General features: G+C 46.5%; 1 protein-coding gene across 1 annotated transcript in view; it reads left to right on the top strand.

The window, feature by feature from the left end:
* Dnah8 (dynein axonemal heavy chain 8) overlaps positions 1-14,445 on the top strand; it is a 206,488-nt gene that overhangs the window by 135,003 nt on the left and 57,040 nt on the right. The window contains exons 76-80 of the mRNA XM_090355742.1: positions 3,673-3,778; positions 6,602-6,854; positions 6,999-7,189; positions 10,915-11,036; positions 12,941-13,059. Of these exons, the coding sequence (XP_090211868.1) occupies positions 3,673-3,778; positions 6,602-6,854; positions 6,999-7,189; positions 10,915-11,036; positions 12,941-13,059 (791 nt within the window). The remainder of the gene's footprint in view (positions 1-3,672; positions 3,779-6,601; positions 6,855-6,998; positions 7,190-10,914; positions 11,037-12,940; positions 13,060-14,445) is intronic.

The raw sequence follows: 14,445 nt of genomic DNA, 5'->3' as shown, positions 1-14,445 counted from the left end.
ACACCCCATACACCCCCAGACACAGACCTACACACACCATACACCCCAGACACACACCTACACATACCATACACCCCCAGACACAGACCTACACACCCCATACACCCCCAGACACAGACTTACACACACCATACACCCCCAGACACAGACCTGCACACACGCACGCTCTACACACCCCATACACCCCTAGACACAGACCTACACACACCATACACCCCAGACACACACCTACACATACCATACACCCCCAGACACAGACCTGCACACCCCATACACCCCAGACACACACCTACACACACCATACACCCCCAGACACAGACCTACACACACCATACACCCCTAGACACACACCTACACACCCCATACACCCCCAGACACAGACCTGCACACGCGCACGCTCTACACACCCCAGACACCCCTAGACACAGACCTACACACACCATACACCCCAGACACAGACCTACACACACCATACACCCCCAGACACAGACCTACACACCCCATACACCCCCAGACACACACCTACACATACCATACACCCCAGACACACACCTACACACACCATACACCCCCAGACACAGACCTGCACACACCATACACCCCCAGACACAGACCTGCACAGACGCACGCTCTACACACCTCATACTCCCCTAGACACAGACCTACACACACCATACACCCCAGACACATACCTACACACACCATACACCCCTAGACACACACCTACACACACCATACACCCCTAGACACAGACCTGCACACCCCATACACCCCAGACACACCTACACACACACCATACACCCCAGACGCACACCTACACACACCATACACCCCCAGACACAGACCTGCACACATGCATGCTCTACACACCCCATACACCCCAGACACACCTACACACACACACACTGTACACACACCATACACCCCAGACACACACCTACACACATGCACGCTGTACACACGCCATACACCCCCAGACATACACCTACACACATGCATGCTGTACACACACCATACACCCCCAGACACACACATGCGTGCACACTGCACACACACCATATACCCCAGACACACCTACACATACGCACGCTGTACACACACCATACACCCCCAGACACACCTACACACATGCACACCACACACCGCTCACACACTGTACACACACATACCACACACCATACACCCCCAGACACACACCCACACACACGCACACCACACACACTGTATATACACTGTACTCACTGCACACCACACATCTCATACACACATACCCCACACATCATACACACACCTTACACACATATATACAACATATACCTTACACAACATGCCACATGCTTGCACACAGTGTATACAAGTACATCACCATCCATATGTGGGCAGGCAGCCACCGTGGCTCCCTCAGTGTGGGAGGCGTCTCTGCCGCTGTCACCAGGAGTGGGCAGGGAAAGCAAGGCTCTCATGAAGCAAGGAACTGCTGAGCCTTGGAAGATTCTAGGAGATAGATTTAAGATTCAGTTAATTTTGGAGGTAATGCTCAGAAAACATTAAATGTGATGTATAAACTGTATTTGCATACATTAACTATTTTTGCATAAAGCACAAGGAAAGTTGGCGTTTGCTTAAATATAATTGATTTCACTATTCAAGGAAAAGACAAGGTTAGAAATCATAAGGACAGAGAGGCGTGCAGAGGAGGAGGAAGGACAGGATGAGGGGAAGTCGGTTAGGGAGGAGGCACAGAGAGGAGAAGGGAGGGAGAAATGACAGGACTTTCTGAGAGGTGACACCCTCCACCCTGCATTCCCTCTGTATCAGGTATTTTCCTTGGGACAGGCCCTGGGAGGAGGTGGCCTGGTGGGGTGGGAAGAGCAATACCCTCCCACCCCCATCATAGCTGTTGGATCTCAGTTTCCAGTAAACCTGAAGCTTCTACAAGCCAGCAAGGCCTGGAACTCCCTTCTGCCTCCCCAGCAGAGCCATGGTCTGCAGCTCCCAGCTCCTGGCCCCCTCAAGACATCTGTGTCAGCTTGGAAACCAGTCCTGGGGTCTACCTGGCACAGCTGGTCTATTTCCACATTTCTCTGGTCTCACTCCTTCCACGAGGCTGTCCTGTCTAGTGGCACATATTTCTTTTTTTTTTTTTCTAGTGTTGAAGTAGAGCCTCACATTTGCTAGACAAGAACTCTGCCACCTGAACCACACACCCCATCTTCTCCTACTTCTTTGCTTTAGTAGGGTCTCATATCTTTTCCAGGTAGGGTCTCATACTTGAAAAAAAAAAAAAAACTAGATCCAGGCTTAGGTTGAGATCCTGCTGAGCTCTGCCTCCTGAATAGCTGGGATTACAGGCATGTCCCACCATCCCCAAGGCCAGAATGCACACTTAATATACAGGAGGATGTTCTAAAAGCATAGACCACTATCCTCACAGTTCTGCTGTTATACTGCTACCGTTTTTGTACGAATGAGCAAATGGAGACAGTAGAGGAAAGGGCCTTGTCCTGTGAGAGCCGTGGATTGCCCACTCTGCCAGGCCTCCCAGACAAAGCTCCATAGGTCATACCGCAAAACTTGGCAGCTGCCAGGATACCTGTTGTTCCATATCATTTTGAACAGGAAGCATACGTGATTTTATTTTGTCTGAGATTCCTATGCTACCCCACAGGAGCAATCACTTTATTGAAGATGACCCAGGAGCTATTCTCCTTCAAGTACAGATACAGTCCAATACTACGCAGCCCATACCACCTGCCCGTCCTACAATGGCAGTTAAGAAAAAAAAAAGGAAAAGTAAAGGCCAAGAGTTATTTGAAGGATCTAAGTAAAGGGTGTAAGAATGTTCATTGTCTTCATCTTACATGCTTAGAAACCTTTGAAATGCCTTCCCAGGCATAATTTTGTTGCTGCTGTTGTTGGCCATGGGGCTTGAACTCAAGACCTGGGCCCTGTCCTTGAGCTCTTTTGCTCAAGGCTAGTGCTCTATCATTTTAAGTCACAGCCCCACTTCCAGTTTTCAGGTGGTTAATGAGATAAGAGTGTCACAGATTTCCCTTCCCAGGCTGGCTTTGAACCACAATCCTCAGATCTCAGGCTCCTGAGTAGCTAGGATTACAGGCATGCACTGCTGCTGCCCAGCCCCAAACATAATTTTTAATCTGCGTAATTTGTGTGGGAGGGAAGTCTTCAAATAGTCACCAGTCAGTGGCAAATGAATTTGCATCAATGAGTTCTCATACTTGACCTAGTCCTGATGCTCAGACAGACAGGGCCCATGCCAAGAGCTCACAATTGGCCAGGACCGCCCCCCCCCACCTTGGTTTCTTGGTTCTGCCTGGGTATCTCTGAGTCCTCTATACTTCTGTAGATAGAGTTCGTGTTTCTCAGAGGGGCAGGATGGGAGGAGGGCAGAGAGCACGAGGCCTTCTTTTGCATGGAGCTGGGAGGGAAAAAGTGATCAGGGGAGGGGTGGTATCAGTGCCAAGTTACCTCATGTATTTTAGAATCTTAGCATCACTTGACGTAGACTTGATTATTCAGAGAAACAAAAATGCAGCTAGATTTGACTGATGGTGGTCATTTCTTCCCTCTTTGGAAAGACTTGCTGGTTAAACCTTTCACCACAGTTCTGACATTGTCATTATTACTTACTGTTTTGGTTCTCAATACTAGGAACTAGAGTCGGAGAGGGTTAAGCTTATGGAGGATGTCACTTTTAACAAGCGGAAGATGAAAGAACTGGAAGATAACCTGCTGTATAAATTAAGCGCCACCAAAGGTATTGTGATATGAAGCCATAATCAAATAATGGATCCTGAGGACAGATTTCTCTGACACCCTGTGTGGTGACTGCAGGTGTCAGGAAATAGACCAGTTGCAAGAAAAAAAGCAACACACACACACACACACACACACACACACAAAACACACACACAAATACACACAAACCCAGCCAGGTGGCTTCTCCCTATCTGTTAAGAACAGCTGCAGAAAATCTGCCTTTGGAATTAGCAGCCAGAGGCTGAGCACCTGAGAAATAACACAGTTTCCTCAATATAATTGCTCTCACTGGAGAAAAATAAGGGTCCCAAGAGAGCTAGAAAACCCCTAATAGGCTCATTTGCTTGCCCACAGGAAACTAATGTGCCCAATCTATTCTTTTCCTACATCGATTCTTTCATTTGGCATTGAAATGCAGCCAGCATCATGGTGCGTTATGACATGTTAAGTCTAATCAGGAGTGCCTGGCTACCAGGGTAGCCCAGCTCATCTCGACATGACTTCTCTCATCAAAGCCAAGGGCAGGGCTCTTCTCTGGGCAGCCAGAGTCACCATAGCACACTCTCTTTGGGCATGAAATCTCTCCATAAGATAGCAGAAGAAATTTTTGTTTTAAAAAGATAATACCATCAACAAATCTCATACTGCTCTATTGTAGGCAGATCACAGCAATCTAATTAAATTCCATGATTTGTGAGAATCTCGTCATCAAGGGGTCAGGAGTACGGTCTAGAGGTAGAGTGCCTAGCATGCACAAAGCCCTTGGTTTGATTCCTGGGTACCACACAGAAAAGGTTGAACATTGTTCTGTGACTCAAGGGTAGAGCACTAACCTTGAGAAAGCCCAAGGACAGTGCTTAGGCCCTGGGTTCAAGCCCCAGGACTGGAAAAAAAAAAGGAATAAAATGAATCTAGTCACCAGTACTTCTACTGTCACTTTAATTGCTTGATTAAAAGCAGAAAAGAAAAACTTAATCTCTTAAAACTGTGCCTTAAAGCTGAGCTGGGTGTAACCCCAGCTGTTTGGGAGCGTGAGGCAGGATTATGAAGTCATGGGCCAGCCTAACGTGCAGTTTCTGAATGAAAATGTTACAAATGGATGTGGATAGAGCAGGTGTGAGGCCCTTGGTACCAAAAACAAAAAAAAGTATTAAAATAATGTGACCATTGAAGTCTTTTTATCTACCCTGATTGAATTGCCTGGGTTGGTGAGCTTGTCTTGGGGGCCATTGGTTTCTCCCATCCACTCTACATGTTAGCAGGGAAAACCAAGAGCTGTCACTCATGCAGCTAAGAGTGAACCAGATCAACCCCCCCAGCTGGGACATGAGTCACAGGCTGAGAATAACTCAGAACTTCCTGTAGCACCTGACTGACTTCCAGAATCAAGCATAAGTAAGAATGTAGATATGATGATTTTGAAATCAGCACATCAAAAGTATCTTTCCATATTTTAAGCTGACTCCATTGCTGTATGTGTTTCCCTCCCTCCCTCCCTCCCTTCCTCCCTCCCTCCCTCCCTCCCTCCCTCCCTCCCTCCCTCCCTTCCTTCCTTCCTTCCTTCCTTCCTTCCTTGCTCCCTCCCTCTCTGTCCCTCCCTCCCTCTCCCTCTCCCCCCTGCTTTACTGGTACTGAGGCTTGAACTCAGGTCTGAATCCCTAAGCTTTTCCACTCAAGGCTAGTGTTCTATCACTTTAGCCACAGTTCCATTTCCAGATTTTTGGTGGTTAATTGGAAATAAGAGTCTCATGGACTTTCTTGCCTGGGCAAGATCTCAGCCTCCAAGCGGCTAGGATTATAGGCACGTGCTACTGGCACCCAGCAAACATGTGTCATTTCTATTAAAAACAATGGGGGGATTGAGTAAACTCAGGGCACGTGTCATCCCGGTGAGGCCTGTCCGCTGTGCCTCAGGTCGTTCTTGCCAGGGATGACCAGCAGCCAGGGCTCTGGGCAATGACGACTGCTCCACTGGGACAGAGAGAGGGAGGGCAGAGCAGCAGAACGGCTCTGCCACTGCCAGCTTGCCAGCTTCGTGTTGGGAGAGTAACCCTGCCCACACACTGAACATACGGGGGACCCGCAGGGGACATTCTAGAGAGCCTCCATGGGGGTGAGGGATGGGGATCTTCTGGGAATGGGGACTGTGATAACCAGCCCAGACAGGGCGATGTAGCAAAGGAATCTTTGCCTTTTGCTGTGGACAGTTAAGCAGCGTTTGGGGCTGGCTCTCAACTGGAAGGCTGAGAGGGATCTGGATCCAGACCCAGGATGGGCTAGCAGCCCTTAAGGTCTTTAAGATTCGAATCTCCTAATAATCTCTGGACTTTGGAACAGAGTCTCTGGACTCTGAAATTGGGGCATGGCTGTGCATACACACATATACATACGTATATGTGTGTGTGTGTGTGTGTGTGTGTGTGTGTATATACATAACACAAGTATAAGTAGTGCTGGGGTTTCAACTGAGGGCCTTGAGCTTGCTCTGCTGACACTGCCACATGAGCCATGCCCCCATCCCTGTTCCTTCCTGGTTGTCATTGAGATGGGTGCTTTCCTGGATGCTTGGCTGAGCTGTGATCTAGGCTCTCCCTCATAGCTTGGGTGAGAGGCCCACACCAGTACATCCTTGGAGATGGAGTCTTGCAGACACCCTCCCCTCTCCTTGGGCTAGCCTAGAACCTTGATCCTCCCATTCTCAATCCCCAGGTGTGAACCCCCAGCACCGAGCCTGAAGTTGGAAATCATGACTTGGTAAGAGTTGCACGTCGCTTTCCGTTCACTCCCTCTGTGCCCACCGTTTTCCTGTTCTGACTTTCAGGCTCCTTGGTGGATGACGAGTCTCTCATCGGCGTCCTGAGGACCACCAAGCTGACGGCCGCCGAGGTCAGTGAAAAGCTGCACGTGGCAGCAGAAACGGAGATCAAGATTAACACAGCCCAGGAGGAGTTCCGTCCGGCCGCCACCCGCGGGAGCATCCTCTACTTCCTCATCACCGAGATGAGCATGGTCAACATCATGTACCAGACGTCGCTGGCTCAGTTCCTCAAGTTATTTGACCAGTCCATGGCCCGGTGAGTCCGCTGCCCCGTCCCCGAGGTGGGAACGGCATCCAGAGGCGGGGATGGCACCAGAGGTGGGCACGGCAAAGCGTTGGGGGCATTTCCCTCCATTCCCAATCAGCCCTTGACCTCGTGGACTTTTAAAATCCCTCCCAGATCTGAAAAGTCTCCATTACCTCAAAAGAGAATTGTCAATATCATCGAGTATCTGACGTACGAAGTTTTCACGTACTCTGTCAGGGGCCTGTACGAGAACCACAAGTTCCTCTTCGTGCTCCTCATGACCCTGAAGATCGATCTTCAGAGGGGCACCGTGAAGCACCGGGAGTTTCACGCTCTCATTAAAGGTAACATGGCTGGAACACGGGTGTGTAAAGGGTATTTTTTTTCTGGTGTACTCTGAACCCAGTCTTGTGATCTGCTAGGGAATTGTGCCCCAGTGAGGGTGGATGTTCTTCTTATAATGTCCTTCCTTCCTTCCTTCCTTCCTTCCTTCCTTCCTTCCTTCCTTCCTTCCTTCCTTCCTTCCTTCCTTCCTTCCTTCCTTCCTTCTTTCCTTGCTTCCTTCCTTCCCCTCTCCTCCCCTCCTCTCCCCTCCCCTCTCCTCCCCTCCCTTCTTTTCCCCTCCCCTCCTCTCCCCTCCCCTCCCCTCTCCTCTCCTCTCCTCTCCTCTCCTTTCCTCCTTTCTTTGTCAGTCATGGGACTTGAACTCAGGCTTTATTTCTAATTTCTACTAATTTTCTCTGATTTCAGGTAGGTGGAAACCTGTGATTATCTTTTTTGGGGGGGGGGACTAATGTATTTGACTTGTTTATTATTACTCAAGTTTAGGAGAAACTGTTGCCAAAGTGGAGGCAAATACTGCTTCTGATGGGTTGCCTGCCCCTTTCTCCTTCCCTTCTTCCCTCCCCCTCTCCCTCCTTTCCTTTGGGAGGGGCTGGAAACCATCTGAGTCCTGCAGTATGCTTGCTTTGGGTCTGGTTGATTGAAAGAGAAGCTGGGCTGGGACTGCAGGAGTGGGATTTGGGGTCGTCTCTTCAGTCAGAATAGGCCAGCTTTTGCCACCATAAAATTACAGTGACTTAAAATGGCAAAGGTGAATTCTTGTTCATTTTCTTTCCAACATGCTTCCTCTCAGTCATTCAGAAACCCAAATTTGTTTCTGTACTTATTAGGGTAGTAGAGGAAGGAAAATGTATGCTGGCTTTAAAATGTGACATGTTACTTATTCCCATATTTTCTTGACCAAAGCAAGACACACAGCCACATCTAACTTCAGAGATCAGAGAAACATAACTCTACCCCCTTCTCAGAAGACAGAGTAACCTAGAGTCTGTGACAACACAGACTGTGAATTTAAGCCACCCAAGCTGGGTCTTGAGGCTACATCTCCAGGGAGGGGTGGGGGGTGGGGACCGGGCAGTTGCCTGGAATCCTGTGGGAATCTTGGAAGCAGTAACATCCAAAGGCTTTGGATGTAGAGACCCGCCCTGGGATGTAGTCACAAAGTAGTAAGAGGACGATGACAGGTCTGAGGAGTCCTCTCTCCCAAGAAAGAGCCCCCCTTGTCTCCCCACTCTGCACTGGGTAAAGCCACCAGGCTAGAGCTTTGACCTGAAAAGGATGAAGCCTCTTTGAGAGAAGGTAAGTAAATCAGTGGAGATTGAGACCTGTGACAATACAGATGAGAGGGATTCCTCGGGGAAATTAGGTTTATCCCGCAAAAATAAAGATGGCTACACATCTGGGCGACACAGGTGACCCTATTACAGAAAACCTGGAGAATCAGGGAGAAACTAGATTGTACTGGGCCAGGAGAGCCAATGAGAAGAGTCTGGGGTTCATTTCATTGAGAACAGGGAACCACAGGCTGTTCGTGTGGGGAGAGATCTTGCATGAACAGAGCAGTTCTTTAAAAAGATTGATTTGGAATTAGGTGATAGGTTGATTGACATAAGGACACTCATTTTAGCACTAAGAAGAGTAGATTGTGCTAAAACTGGTTTGTCATGCCAGTTTTCAACTGGCTCATTTTTTTACTTATTTTAAAGAGATAGTATGACTTGATTTTTAATGTTTTAACATAAATATAAAATATGGCTCTTAGTTCATAGTCTTTTTACAGTCATTGTGAGGGAGACAGTTTATTTACAGTAGCAGCAATATTTGATTTCCCAAGAGCAAGTTTTTATGTGTCAATTACTCCTTGTTTTCTGAAATGTATCTAAGGTGCCTTTGACTTTCTTCTTCAATGAGGAATGTCAGAGCACTTTGAAAAATGAAATGAATACCAGGGGCAATTCTGTGCTAGAGGAGTGTCATCTCCTGTTTCCCTGGCCTGGTTATTTTAGAAAGATCTCTTATTTTTTATATATACCTTGGATGTGAAAGATACTCTGTCAGTCTGTTCCTACCTTGCAGTTGGGACTGCAACTGGGACTTCTACAGATGGCACACTGGCACACATATGTGAACATGTGTGCATGTGCATTGTAATATTAGTGTTAAAATACTAATAATGCTAATGATCTCATAGCTCTTCCTATGGCCTGCGACCATTCTGGCTTTCTACACTCACAACCAATAGATTTCGAGATTCAGTCTACCTCATTGTACCCATTTGGCAGATGAGGAAACAGAGAGGTTAGAGTACCTGTCCAAGTTAATGCAGCTTGTAAGCAGCATAGCCAGGATCCTCGAGGCAGTGCCATATATTTGAAAATACGAAGATAGGGTAGCTGTCTTCTGGTCTCTAAGCATCTATGGTTGCATGGAAACATTTTTTTTTTTTGTAAGCCACCAAGAAGGAGAGGGATGCATTTGTCTGTGTACCTGGAGAAGTAGCAGAGAAGTAGTGTTTGGCAGACGGCAGGTGGCGCTCTCCCGTGATAGCTTCAGCTACCATTAACTTCCACCAGTAATAATTGCACTATGAGTGCCGGGCAGCAGGGGTGGGACAGTAGGGGGACAGTTCCCATGATGCTCTGTGGATGAGGTGATGGAGTACAGGTGTACTTTAGGTTAGGTGAGCAGAGCTCTGTAGTCTCCTATTGCCTTCCCACACCTGCGAGTGTGTTTTCTTTTTTATGTATGTGAAATGGAAGGATGTGAGGAATTAAGAACAGCCATGAGACTTAAAGTTCCAGCATCTCTGTCTGCCATATATCTATCTGAATTAAGTAACGGTGGAGCTGGAATTCAGAGACAACTTTACTAAAGATGTTGAATAGAGAACTTTTAGAATTGAAATATAACCATATTTCATTAGAAAAATATTCCCCTTGGGTATGTTCCTTTGAGTTGCGATTTGCTTCAAAATATGATCTGAAAAAGTAGCTCACACTCTCCATTGGCCTGTAAGCTCTGTGAGACCAGACTTGGGTTTTGTTTATCTTTTCTTTTTTTCCTACTAAATCCCCAGTGCCTAGATCATGCAGATACATGGAGGACACTCAGTAAATATTTGTGGAATAAATGAATAAATGATTTGACCAGCAGTCATTCTCTAGAAATCTATGCTATTTTTCCCTCCTTCCCTTCCCTTTTTCCCTCCCTTGGTCCCTCCCTCCCTTTCTCTCTTCCTCCACCTCCCCAGCCTCCGTTCCTTTCTTTCTGTTCCTTTTTTCTTCTTTGCCTAGCTATCAATTTAACTAGGCAAGAAATAATGTTGAATACCCCACTTCTGACCACGAAGTGATTATTAAAAAAAATCACATGTGAAAAAAACCCAAACCTATTTATTATATAAAAATGGCAAATTTAGGATAGTTAAGACAAATAAAGAAAGCAAACAACCATAACCACCTAAGAAAAAGTCTCTGTAGGGAAAGATGACAAAGAGTCACTGTTGTCTTCTGTAAGATGGCATAAATCAGTAACAAAAGCAGCAAGACTTGAAGGAAATGTACCCAAAAGAAAAAAAAAGATGACCACATTTTCTGTAATATGATCATTTCCCCAATTTACCTGTATTTTAGGGAACATGGTTATTTTGCTTTTATTATTTGGGAAGTAAATTTCTCAGAATGAAGTCTGAGCTGACCTGGTTCACGAGTCTGCCGTGTGTGCCTAGGGGGTGCTGCACTGGATCTGAAAGCCTGCCCTCCCAAGCCCTTTCGCTGGATCCTCGACATGACGTGGCTGAACCTGGTGGAGCTGAGCAAACTTCCTCAATTTGCAGAAATTATGAACCAGGTAACAAAGGGCTGGCTCAAAGGGCAGATCCATTAACCCTAATGCATCCAGGCCAATTTCACTGAGGCCTCCTGCTGACAGTTCTTTCCTGCAATCTGCAATGCCTGTCTGCAATCTCTTTATCCAGGAGATGCAGGAGGATTGTGAGTTCCAAACCAACCTAGGTTATACAGCAAGTTTCTTTCATAAACTTGAAGTGGATTCGATGTGGATTTGGCTATCATTGAATAAAGACAGTTGTTCATTCCTGGCACCTCTGATTTACAACTGCCCACCGATAGTGGTGCCTGTAGCTCACCGTGTCCAGGGCTGATAATCTTCTCTTTGATGTGGTTGCCTGTGACCTTTAAAAGAGTCATATTGGATTGAAAGTTGGCAGAGCCTTCGTGGATTTTCAGTGGTATTTCTGGAAACATAGGTTCTTCCTGATCAACTGTGGTTGGGTCTGGTGGATTAGGGGAAGCCCAGGGTTCCATCTGGAAGTAGGCATTGGGCTTCCTTTCATATTTATTATTGTCTGCCTCTCCCAATTGGATGTTCAGGGTTCCTGCTGCACACTGGCTCCGCGCCCTGGCTCTTCCTTACTATGGGATAGGTTCTTTGCAGTCCCCTTCATGGGAACTAGCCATCCTACTTGACACATCAGAAAACAAGATTCAGAGAGGTTGTTTGCCCAAGACCAGTAGCCAATAAATGGCCACACCGTAGCTTAGCATTGTCATCGTGAACTATGTCTTGTCTGCTCCTCTTACACCATCATCATTGGGCCAAAAGTAGAGAAGCCATTCCTAGGCAGAGTTCCACAGAGACCTGCCATTGTATGGCCACCAATTGTCTGACCCATCTGTAAGGCAGAGGGAGGAAGCAGAGCAGTTTCCCCCAGTCCAGTAGGGAACATGGCCTGGAGCAAAAATAACCTCACCCAGTGGACTGCCCTGGCCTGGGCATTCCAGGCTGTGCTGTGTAGCTCCTGGAAGTAGTCTATACTAATAGGCAAAGGCAGGGAAACGAGGTGGTGGTAAGGGACTAGATACCATCCCACTATGGTGGAGTCAAAATTAGCAGGGGAAAGGCCAGAAGATGGTGGATAGTCAACCATCTTGTGCATCCTTCTCTTGGGCCTCTGTGTGGCCTGCAGGGGGCGCTGTGGCAGCATTGCACCACTCTGTGGAGATGGGGTCCACTTGGCAGCAGGCAGGCCTGCGAATTCTGTGATGACAGTCACCCTAGGAGAGCAAGTACCATCTCCAGGAGGTACAGGCAGCGCTGTGAAACACCATACCTGTCAGAAATCCTCCCTCTGTGTCCTAGCACCCCAGGCAAAGTTCAAGTGACTGAATCTCAGAGTAACTGTTCCATTCATGGTTTGCCTCCTGGTTCATCCTGTGTGATAACGCCAACACAATGTATAACGGTGGGTACTTTTAATCCTCCTAGGCCCACATAAAAAGTCACGATGATAGAAGTAAAAATCGAACTCATAGGTGTGGCCTGGAGTATCTGATCATTCACAGGGCTAAAAAGTCCTATCTGAGAGTTTACCTACCTATCTGCAGTTCTATAATTACTCTTAATAGCACTTGGGTTCTGGGGCAGGGGAGGGACAGGTACCTTTTAATGCCTCCGGGAACCCAAAGTCTCCTCCACCTCTCAGAGGACAGTGAATGGCTCAGCTTTAAGGTGGAGGATCACGAGGAGAAATAGTTTTGACTTCATTACCTATTGGTATTTTTAAATAGGTATTCAGAGATTTGATCCTCAATGATGGTTGATACTGTGAGTCTGGAATGAGGGTGATTTTGCAATATGCCTGTAAGGTAACGATCCCCTTAGGTTACTCTGAATTTCTAGTGCCTTCTGACTGCATATTGTTTTATGCCTGCTTCCTGGCTTGTTGCTCTTAGATATCACGTAATGAGAAGGGGTGGAAGAGCTGGTTTGATAAAGATGCTCCAGAGGAGGAGATCATCCCCGATGGGTACAATGATTCACTGGACACATGCCACAAACTCTTACTTATCAGGTGAGCATAGGAATTATCAGACCTAGAGGTAGGAGCACATCATTAAATTACAGGTCTGACCTTTCGAGAGCTGACTTTATATGTCCTGTAGTTATTATAAGAAATGAGTGTGCTACTAAACTAAGAAATTGGAAGGTGGTTCTTGAAAGCAAAATATATTGGCAGTAGTGTCAGGGAATGATAGATATTGACAGTATGTGAATGATAATTGCTTGTAGCCAAAACATGAAGCATAGCTTGTAAATATTTACTTTATTCATTTGCTTTTGAGTGAATCATCCATGATTAAATCTACTCTCTTAAAAACAAAACAACAGAACTCAGCCAGGCACCAGTGGCTCACACCTGTAATCTGAGATCTGAGGTTTACAGTTCAAAGGCAGCTGGGCCAGGAACGTCTGTGAAACTGTTATCTCCAATAAATTGATCCCCGCCCCCCCCAAAAAAGCTCAAGTGGTAGAAGTTTAACCTTAAGCAAAAAGAAGCTCAGGGACAGTGCCCAGGCCCAGAGTTTAAGCCTCAAGACTGGCAAAAACAAAACAAAACAAAACAAAAATCCTCAAAAACCAGAACCCCCAAAGTTCCAAGGTAATTAGTATATAATAAAAAAATAAGGATTTATTTGAGAGGAACCCCTGAGACCATTGCACCATTGGAATGTATAAAGACACTCCTGGCTACTGAAATGAAAGCATTAGTCTCAGCTGATGGTAAGAGCTTCAGACTTCTCACTTTCCACACGTCCTCAGTATCTAGTAGCTCAGTGACGCCTGGTAAATTGGAACAATCCATGTAGGTTAAGAGGGAGGGGAGGAGAAGGAGACGAGGAGGAGGAGAAAGAGGAGGATAATAGTGAGGAGAAAGGGGGCAGGAGGAAGAGTGGAGGAGGAGACGACTGGGGTAAAGTGGAATGATGGTATATGCACGATGAAACCATCAAATGAGTAACAAGAGAATCTTGGATCATTCTGTAGCATGTCTTGTCCTTCTTGATCTTGTGTCCTGACCTTGGACTTAGGAAATAAAGACCATTCCCTGGAGAGTGTCACCCTTTAAGATGCATCAGGACAGCAATGATGGTGACCTCATAGGTTACAGAATATCAAAGGCTACTTCTTATTGTTGAAATGAATGTGTCTTTATCTATTATTCTAAGAGTAGATGTAAGTCAAATGAATAATATAATATGCTAGGAAATAAGAATCTGAAGAACTTGACAGATCTAAAATATCCAATGTCAGATGACATTTATTTCACATGTGTGGATGTATAGAACTTACCATGGCGTGTGGTGTATAAATAATACAACATAGGCTGGGAACGTGGTTTAGTGGCAAAGTGCCTGCCTAGTATACGAGAAGCTCTGAGTTCAATTCCTCAGTACCA

The sequence above is a fragment of the Megascapheus bottae genome, chromosome 22, assembly GCF_031878675.1.
Source record: "Megascapheus bottae isolate mThoBot1 chromosome 22, mThoBot2.hap1, whole genome shotgun sequence".
Classification (NCBI taxonomy): Eukaryota; Metazoa; Chordata; class Mammalia; order Rodentia; family Geomyidae; genus Megascapheus; species Megascapheus bottae.
Note: the sequence above shows the minus strand (reverse complement) of the source record. Positions and strands in the feature narration are given on the sequence as shown.